Source organism: Coenobita brevimanus, chromosome 55 (genome assembly GCF_032717465.1).
Source record: "Coenobita brevimanus isolate Jiangsu-jjx chromosome 55, ASM3271746v2, whole genome shotgun sequence".
Taxonomy (NCBI): Eukaryota; Metazoa; Arthropoda; class Malacostraca; order Decapoda; family Coenobitidae; genus Coenobita; species Coenobita brevimanus.
Genome location: NC_137008.1, coordinates 57,303,508 through 57,313,898, shown reverse-complemented (window position 1 = coordinate 57,313,898; position 10,391 = coordinate 57,303,508). Strand labels below are relative to the sequence as shown.

Below are 10,391 nucleotides of genomic sequence, written 5' to 3'. Positions count from 1 at the left end.
GTATGGGGCACCTTTATGTGATCTTTCAAGGGCATTGCATCGAGCAGCTGCAGCAACAAATGTTTCTGTAGGAACGATAGAGAAAATACGGAAATAAGCAAAAAATGATGAAGAAATTACCTCTCCAAAGTTTAACTCTCCCAAGAAAAGAAAGCGTCAAACTCCTGTTGCTGACGTTTTTGATGAGTTTAATGAAAGTGTGTTACGCAGGACTATATTAAGCCATTATGAAAGACAAGAAATTCCTACACTTGAAAAAATCCACGAGGAAATAAAGCATACACTTTCCTACACTGGCAGCCGCGAAACATTAAGGAAAGTCATGAAGAAAATAGGGTTTAAGTTTACGAAAGTTGATGGCCGTAAATTTTTGATGGAACGCAGTGATGTAATTTCTGCAAGATACAACTTCCTGAAGGAAATGAAGACAGTCTCGAGAAATGGTAAAAATATTGTGTACTTGGATGAAACCTGGATTAATCAAAACACGGTTTCTAAATGCTGGATAGACAGCACCTCAGAAAAGGCTGTTGGAGTAAAGCAACCAACAGGCAAAGGGGGCCGCTGGATAATCCTGCATGCCGGAAGCAGGAGTGGACTCGTTCCTGAATGCTCCTTGGTATTCCAGGCAAAAAATGTCGGGGATTATCATGACCAAATGGATGCAGATAAGTTTGAAAAATGGTTTGAACACAAACTCCTACCCAACATTCCTCCATCATCAATTATTGTGATGGATAATGCATCGTACCACTCAAGGAAAATTCATAAGCCACCAACTAACTCCAGCAATAAAGCAACGATAAAGCAGTGGCTGGAAGAGAAGGGAGTACAGGTACCAGACGGTCTAATGAAAGTGCAACTGATGCAGCTCGTGGCGCAACACATCTCTGCCGCTGATACCAATTATGTTATCGACATGATGGCCTCAAGTCACGGGCATAGGGTTGTACGACTCCCCCCATATCATTGCCAATACAACCCAATAGAATTGATATGGGCTCAACTTAAAGGATACGCGGCAAAAAGAAATACATTCAGGAATGCCGATTTAAAATTGCTAATCAGTGAAGCAATAGATAGCATCACAACGGAAAACTGGACAAATGCTGTAAATCATGCAGAAAAACTACAAGCTGACGATACCAGGAGGGATGTGGTTATTGATCACTTCGTTGATTCCTTCGTCATCAGCACGTCTTCTGATGAAGACGAATGATCTTAAAGGACTCTATACCAAGAGGATTTAGGCCTATTGGGGAAACCTCTATAAAAAAAACGCGCCGTGACTTTTACCTCAAGGGTGGTGCGGAAATAAAGTCAAAATTATAATCCATACATAAAAATGGAAGTAAAAAACCATGGATGACACATAACAAAATCTAGCGAGCGAGCGAGCGAGAGAGAGAGAGAGAGAGAGAGAGAGAGAGAGAGAGAGAGAGAGAGAGAGAGAGAGAGAGAAATAATAATAATAATAATAAAACTTTATTTCCACTAAACAGTGGGTATTCTTATACATTATACAGTACTACAGCATACAGTATGAAAGTTCTATACACAATATAATACAAGTTGATACATATGGTGGAGAATAGTGACAGAGAGGTAAATGGTTTAAAAGGTGTGGGGACACTTAGATTAAAAATAGATCAATTAAGGGATTTAGGAACGAAGGCAGTGGGAAGGATTAAGACAGATGGGATTGTAAGATTAGGGAGTTTGAGCAATAGGGTAGAATGTTTCCCAATGCACCTGGGAGGAGGAGGAGGAGAGAGAGAGAGAGAGAGTCAAGCAGTTACGGTACGGTAGGTTACATTTCCGTATGCTCTCATTAGCCATCTGCAAATAAAACATTTAAACCCAAAGTTAATAATTAATAAAAAAAAAACTGACCACTACTCCATATCCCCCCCCCCCCGCCGCCACTCTACGCCGCCCTCCCTCCCGTACTTTCACTTTCCACTTCCTTTTTGGTCTTCCTCTCCTCACTGTACACTGGCTTGATTAAAATTTCGGATATTCCTGTTTTCATTCACTATGAAAATGTTTCATATCTTCAAATAATGAAAAGGTAGTCTTCATAAGTTATTTATTTATTTTTTTTTTAATCAGCGTTCATCGTCTTATTCTTTCTCTTTAATACCACTGTGCTTTGCTTGCGAAGTCGTTGTTAGCTGCATGATTGAAAATATGACCATAAACCGGCAATCTTATACGCAGCTTAGACGCTACAAAGTTTATGAATACAGGCATACTCTTCTGGCTGTACACAGCAAAGACACAGACATTAACAGAGGTTTTAAAACAACTCTCCTGGGTGGAGGTGTGCGTCACCCTGGGGAATTTTGTTTCTTTTATGAGTGACTTATAAACTTGTGTTTTCATTTCTTTATTTTCTGTTTTTATTATATGTAATTATACTTAAAAATATTTATTATTGTTTTACATATGGCGCTAGATGACCTCGCTGTTGCGGCGCCATTATTTGTTTTAATTCTATCATTCTCTCCTTCTTCTTTGCTATCCTTATCTCATTCTAGTAGTTCAGTTACTCTTCTAGGAGCTGCCTAGCATGGGCCAACCGGCCTACTGCAGTTATCCTCTCTTCTTATGTTCTTATTCTCTCTCTCCTTCCCTCCCTCCCTCCATCTCTCCCTCACCCTCAGCCTGATAATGCACTCTACACTGCCCCTGGCCTGCCTTTCTCTCTCTCTCTCTCTCTCTCTCTCTCTCTCTCTCTCTCTCTCTCTCTCTCTCTCTCTCTCTCTCATCTATAGTATTTTAGGATACATTTTGGTTATTTGCTTTTGCATTTTATTGTACATATTGTAAATTTGACTTTATTTCCACACCATCCGGAAGGTAAAAGCCTTGGCGCGTTTTAAGGTGTCCCCAACAGGCCTATTCCTCTATCTCGCACAGAAGAGTTACGATGAATCCTCATCAGATGTAAGAGTGACAGTGAAAGAATCAAGGAACTGGTCAATCACCACATCTCTCTTTGCATCATCATCTTGCAGTTTTTCTGCGTGCCTGACAGCATTCTTCCAGTTCTCTGCTGTAATGTTGTTAATTGATTCATGGACGAGTGGCTTCAAATCTGCAGTCCTGAAATGTATTCTTTTTTGACACAGCCTTTAACCTGTGCCCAAATCAGTTCAATTGGGTTATATTGGCAGTGGTAAGGGGGTAGGCGTACAACTCTATGTCCGTGCTCTGAGGCCGTCTTGTCAATCACGAAATTGGTATCGGCATCTGCGATGTGACGAGTCACAAGGTGCATGAGTTCCGCCCTGAGGAGGCCTTCTGGCACTGTTACACCCTTCTTCTCCAGCCATTCTCTGATTGTAGCTTTGCTGCTTGCAGAAGTTGGAGGCTTATGTATTTCCCTTGACTGATATGATGCATTATCCATCACAATAATTGAAGATGGAGGAATGTTAGGTAACAGTTGAGTCTGAAACCACTTTTCAAAGGTGTCGGCATTCATTTGATCATGATAATCGCCGACATTTTTTGCCTGGAAAACCTGTGGGCACCCTCTCTCCTACAGCCTTTTCTGCATTGGTGTCTACCCAGCATTTGGAAACCGTGTAGTTCTGATTAATCCATGTCTCGTCTAAGTAAATGATGTTTTTGTCCGAACTTCTAAGTGCCTTCATTTCTCCCAAGAGCTTGCACCGTGCATATGTTACATCATTGCGTTCCATTAGGAATCTCCGTCCATCAACATTTGCATAATGAAAACCGATTTTCTTTAGAACCCTTCTTAATATCTCACGGCTGCCAGGATAGGAAAGGTTAGTCTTCATTTCCTCATGAATTTTTTCAAGTGTGGGGATTTCTTTCCTCTCATAAAAATTTAAAACTGTTCTGCGCAGCACACCTTCACTGAAGTTATCAAAAAAATCCGTAATGGGTGCTGCACGTTGCCTTTTCTTGGGCGACATAAACTTGGGAGACTGATTTTCCTCATTATCTCTTGCAGCTTTGCAGATTCTTTCAACCGTTCTTTTGCTGATTCTCGTTGCTGCAGCTGTCCGACAAGTAGCCTTCGAAATGTCATCAAGAATTCCTCCATTCTCCTCCTCCTGAAACTACTGCCTTACGTTGAAGACAGTTTCTTTAGCTTGACTATGTAGATGCGAGGAGTGGGTTGGCTGAGCTTCCATCCTGTCTGTGTCAAGGATACAAAGGAAAGTGACACGAGTCACACGAGGAAGCTCTGCTGAGTCAGACTGGGTCTGTGTGAGTGCTGCCGCTCACGAGGGTTTAATGTATTATCTTTTTTTTTTACTAAGAAATTGGCATATTTTTACTTATATTCCTGCACATTATCTTATAATCATAATTGTGACATTATTACCCACCCCAGAACTACGGTAAAAGCCAATAAAAGTGCCTATTTTTTTTTTTTTTTTTTAAGCACTAAAATACGTATGCCACGTTTCTGTATTGCCGTATTATAGTGAGTGGTGAGCGAGAGGGGGAATGGGGGAAGGTAGGGATGGTATAGGTGGTAAGGACGAGCATGGAGGTGGGAACTATAGGAAGAGGACGAGGGACTGTAAGGGTGAGGGTGGTGGTGGGGGGAGAGGAAATTAAGGGGGAGGCGGGAGGGGAAGGCTTAAGTGGGAATGTTCCGATGGGAGGGGAGTATGTGGGACGTGGCAAGAGAGAGGGAAGCAGGGGGGTAGTGGGAGAGGGTAAAAGGGAGAGGGAGGAGGCATGAAGGAAACAGGGACAGTGGGGCATGGGGGGAGGGGGTATAGATAGGCTTCGCGTTGCCGGAGAAGCCATGGTGACGGTCTGTGGGAAAACTTCAATTTGGCGCCAACTCATCACCCTGTGCTACTATTCAGTATTGACTTTTTCCTTAACATTCAGTAATTATTGTATTCATAACTAACGTAAATAACATCCCAGAGATAACTATCTTCTTAACTTCAATACTAACCTTTTATTATATACTGAATAATTTTGAACAAACTATTTTCTGAATATATTTAAATAGTTCCTCACGAAAGGCTGAAAACTAGTTTAAGTAGAGACTGGAGTACAAAATATTTCCTCAGCTTTTGTTCGTGGTTTTTTTTTTCTATGAAAATATAAATTCAATTCAATAAGTAATTTTGCGCCATCTAACTCTAAGCATGACTCAGTGTGGAGCTGAGGGTACTGGCAGATGTTTTGGCTGGAGTTATAGTGGGTAATTCATGAGGGAAACGGGAGAATCGCCGAGAGGCTCAGAGGGAAGGCTCAAAAGTGAGGTTTTGGCGGGAGATTCAGAAGGGAGGTTTTGGCGGGAGATTCAGGAGGGAGGATTTGGCGGAAGATTCAGGAGGGAGGTTTTGGCGGGAGATTCAGGGGAGAGGTTTTGGCGGGAGATTCAGGGGAGAGGTTTTGGCGGGAGTTTCAGGGGGGAGGTTTTGGTGGGAGGTTCAGTAGGAAGGTTTTGGAGGGAGGTTCAGTAGGATGGTTTTGGCGGGAGGTTCAGGAGGAAGGTTTTGGCGGGAGGTTCAGGAGGGGGGTTTGGCGGGATCTATCTGGGGATTTTTTTTTTTTTTTTTTTTTTTGCCTACGCTGTGTACGATATTTCTTGTTTATACTTTTATCTTCACTCATAGCAATACGTGAATAATGAAGTGAAATATAAGTCAAGGCAAAATAATGAAAAATACTTCAACGGCTTTGGAGAACTTTATCTATAAAATGACTGCGATTTTTTTATGAATACGGACCCTCATTAATATAATGAGTTAGTCGTGGCTGAGCTGGGAAAGTATAGTGAGAAATCATCACCCTTCTCCACCTCCCTTCGGCTGGAGGGTTTGGAGGGCGGGGGAGAGCCTTCTTCTTTGCTATCCTTATCTCATTCTAGTAGTTCAGTTACTCTTCTAGGAGCTGCCTAGCATGGGCTAACCGGCCTACTGCAGTTATCCTCTCTTCTTATGTTCTTATGTATGTTCTTATGTTCTAAAATATCGAGATCGTTTGCACGTTGTCCCTCACGTGGCCGCCTCTCTGCCAAATCTGTACCAACACACACCTCTTTATCTCACATCAGCTATTTACAACTTCTAAATGAAATTTATTTACAGTGTATACATATATATATATATTGATATATATATATATATATATATATGTGTAGATATATATATATATATATATATATATGTATATATATATATATATATATATATATATATATATATATATATATATAATAAGGCTGTATAGTGTTATAAATGTCTGTTTTTTTAATAATAATTTTTTTTATAAATACCACAACACTTGGCACCGTTGCTTTCCGTTTATAGTAGGGTGAGTCAGCAAGGATGGGTCAGGTGACAGTCAGACTGACCGTGTCAATCCACAGGTCACTTCCTCTCTGGCCGCCACCCAAGATGGAAGCTCCTACCCCTACTAAAGTCGCGACAGCGAGAGGTGGCGGAGAAGCTCATCCCACTCTCTTCCCACTGGAATCTCTGTGATTGGTGGATGGTGGAGTGGGAGGTGCGTGAGTGAGGTTAGGAGTCCATTTGATGACCAGTACAGGTGTATCGTCTAATCTGGAAAGACATCGTCACCTGCCTGGTGCTACTCTCTCTCTCTCTCTCTCTCTCTCTATATATATATATATATGTATGTATGTACGTTTTTTCTAACATTTTGTTGTGATGTGTTTTCATTATATTTTATAATCTCTTTTTTCATGGTCTTGAAATACAAAGGAAAATACTGTATTTATCATGCTGTACTTATGCAGTCAGTATCCCATTATAAGGCTCATCAAGTCATCCGTAATTCATCGCCGAATTTAATAACCTTAAATGTACTGCACCAGCCTCCCCCCTTCAACCCATCTCTCTCTCTCTCTCTCTCTCTCTCTCTCTCTCTCTCACGAGTGAAAAAAGGAAACATTAGAGGGGTATTGATAAAGGATTTGATGTAGAAATAAGTTTCATAATACATAAGGAAGGAAGTTAAAATGAAAGGCAGCCAAGAGTGTGTGTGACCTGAGGAGGGAGGCTAATTCTCAAGGGACAATATATTCTGGTGTGTGTGTGTGTGTGTGTGTGTGGGGGGGGGTGGGGGTGGGGGCGCGCGCGCGCGCGCGAGCGCCCCCCTCTCACAGGACTTGAACACTGTTCCACGTCAATAAAGTCATTACTGGTATATGCAATCCCTCCACGTATATATATATATATATATATATATATATATATATATATATATATATATATATATATATATATATATATACTATTTTGGTTACATTTTGTTGTGGTGTGTTGAGAGAGAGAGAGAGAGAGAGAGAGAGAGAGAGAGAGAGAGAGAGAGAGAGAGAGAGCAACATAGGGAAGAAAGGGTTAAGGAGTGGCAAGTATGGACAGGTGGATCTTGTGACCTGTGATTCCCTTCAGCCCTCCATGACAATCCCCAGGGACGTGAGCGCAGTGTGAGCCTCAGAGAATGTTTGCCTTTGTTTCCTCTGTATTTTGCATCTTGACTCTTCACCTCACCTTCCAGCTGCTTTGTCTGCTTGTCCGACGGAATGCATTGCTTTTGGCTTGAGATGTATATTGTATGGCCATTCTAATGCTTTATTCTAAAATATAAACTTAGCATACCTGCGTTCAATCGATCAAAAAAAAGAATCTTGACACAGGTGAACAATGTTTTCACAATGAGCGATGCTCCTGTTCGTGTTGGTTTAAGCCAGTTTATTCTGAATGAATATTTCCCAATCATATGGTACATAAATCCTCCTTTATGGTTTTTCTGAGAGAAATAGCTGTGATTCACAAGCATGAGAATTTTACAAAAGAATTATTTCAAAAGTTTCGTCCAGTGCATTAAAGGGACAAGACAAAGCTTACATAGATTATTTTATGATTGTGTACACTCACTGCTTAATTCCCATATATATATATATATATATATATATATATATATATATATATATATATATATATATATATATATATATATACACACTGTATGTATAAATATGTCTGAATGCATGCATGTACACCCTCCGGAGCGACGGGGTAGGGGAGAGAAGAAAGGGGCTTAGGATTGACGAGTATGTCCCGGTGGACCTGATCTTGTCATTACTCGTACCACTCCCTCAAAGCACACGTGTGTCTCTTTCTGTATTCTTCTTCTCTCTCTCTCTCTCTCTCTCTCTCTCTCTCCTCACTCACTCGCTCACTCTCTCTCTCTCTCTCTCTCTCTCTCTTTCTCCCCTTCCCTGATTTTGGCTATGATGAGTATTATCCTGTCCTTTCTAATGTTTTACTCCTTAAATATTTTTGGCTGGACTTTCATATTCTAGAATATCAACATGCACACCTGTATGTATTGTGATATACCATAGGTAATAGTCTGTGTACACATATTAACTGCTGTAGCAATAAATAAAACTTCGAACCATGGCGATCAATTTGGTGACGGTACTATGAGGGAAATATAAGCGCCCATCATCGTAGGCCAATCAGGGACGAGAGAAGGAAAGCCTTTTCCTCAGTCCTCCCTGAGGGAGGCGCTTCTCCGCCACCTCTCGCTGTCGCGACTATACTCGCCCTCGTCTAGTCCACAGTCCAGAAAAAGAACTTACTTACAGCGTAAATAAGTACTTCTTAGAAGAGAAAGCAAACAGAGGACCTATAATTGATCTCTCAAAGGCTGTTGCCCGAACAGCAAAAGCCACCAACGTGAGTGAAGTAACAGTCAGACGAATCGGCTCGTCCTTCAATCAAGCCTGCATTACACAAAAATCACCAGAACAGCCTGTATTCTCACCAGCAATGAAGCGCTCTGCAACTGTCACTAACTTAGACGACTTCGACAAACGTGTGGTGAGAAGAACCGTCTTAGGATTCTATGAAAGGAAGGAGATCCCTACACTGCATAAGATAAAGGAAGAACTTAAGGAAAATATGTCTTTCAATGGATGCATTGAGTCCCTGCGCAAGATTCTTACGGAGATTGGTTTCAAGTATGAAAAAGCTGATGGCCACAAATTCCTTTTGGAAAAGAGTGATGTTCTTGCTGCTCGAACCCGATTCTTGCGAGAAATGCGGCATCTTAAACAGTCTTTCCAGAACATTGTTTATCTGGATGACACCTGGGTCAACCAGAACTACACTGTTGGACAATGCGTGACAGACGCTAAATCTCGAGAAACAACAGGAATACAACCACCCACTGGAAAAGGAAGTCGTCTCATTATTCTGCACGCGGGAACGAAAGATGGCTTCGTCAACAATGCTGAATTAATTTTTCAAGCTAAAAACGACGAAGATTATCACAAGCAGATGAATTCTACGGTTTTTGAAGAATGGTTCAAGAATCAGTTGCTGCCTAACATTGCACCCAACTCGATAATCGTCATGGACAACGCTCCCTACCATTCTGTACAACTTGAACATGTGCCAAGCTTTTCTTGGAGGAAAGCAGACCTAAAGGACTGGCTTGAGAAGAAGGGTGTTCAGCCCAGTGATGACTTGCTAAAAGTAGAGCTATACGAACTTGCAAAGAAATTTACTGTCGGCAAAAAGTATCGCATTGACAAAATTGCAGAAGAAGCAGGGCATAGGGTTCTAAGGTTACCACCTCACCACTGCCAATACAACCCTATTGAGCTCATTTGGGCTCAAGTAAAGTCCTACATAGCCAAGAAGAACACCTTTAAAATGGCCGATCTAAAACCTCTTGTTAAGGAAGCTTTGAGTTACGTCACGCCACGCAACTGGATGCAGGCAGTTCAACATGCTGAACACCTTCAAGAAGAAGATGGACAACAAGATGTAGCGGTCGATCATTTTGTGGATTCGCTTAACATCGCAGAAAGTTCTGATGATGAGTTTTCAGATTAAAGATCAGAGAGAGGATTAGGCCTCCTGGGGAAACCTCTATAAAAAAAAAACGCGCCTTGACTTTTACCTCAAAGGTGGTGTAGAAAAAAAGTCGACACTAGAGAAAATAAAACATTATTCTTTAAGGAATGTATCACATTCATACGAAAAACATAATGTTGAGAGAGACAGACAGACAGACAGACACAGAAAGAGAGAGAGAAGGGGGGGGGCAGACGAACAGTCGGAAGGCTTTTCCTCAAATTCTAATAATTCATAAAACCGTATAGACTTTTTATAGAAATAAATCTACATAAAATGTTGATTTTATATGCAGAGAGAGAGAGAGAGAGTAACTCCAAGATAATAGTTAATTATAATTTATCAATATTTGCAGTTAAAAATAACAAATGGCATAGTAACGCTTAACAAAAGACTGAATCGGAAGTCTAGTGAAAAGTTGAAAAGATATTCAATAAAGCCAAATGAACTAGTCTATGTTTTTGCCTTAGCCTGAGAATGTTC

The 10,391-nt window shown here is 41.0% G+C and overlaps 2 protein-coding genes across 2 annotated transcripts; both read left to right on the top strand.

Moving 5' to 3' along the window:
- The first annotated feature begins 322 nt into the window (after positions 1-322).
- LOC145401332 (uncharacterized) lies at positions 323-1,219 on the top strand. Its single transcript, XM_080273656.1, has one exon. The coding sequence runs from the start codon at positions 323-325 to the stop codon at positions 1,217-1,219; it is 897 nt and encodes a 298-aa protein (XP_080129782.1).
- A 3,934-nt stretch (positions 1,220-5,153) lies between these two features.
- LOC145401331 (uncharacterized) lies at positions 5,154-9,887 on the top strand. Its single transcript, XM_080273655.1, has 2 exons — positions 5,154-5,175; positions 8,710-9,887. The coding sequence occupies exons 1-2, from the start codon at positions 5,154-5,156 to the stop codon at positions 9,885-9,887; spliced, it is 1,200 nt and encodes a 399-aa protein (XP_080129781.1).
- The last annotated feature ends 504 nt before the right edge of the window (positions 9,888-10,391 follow it).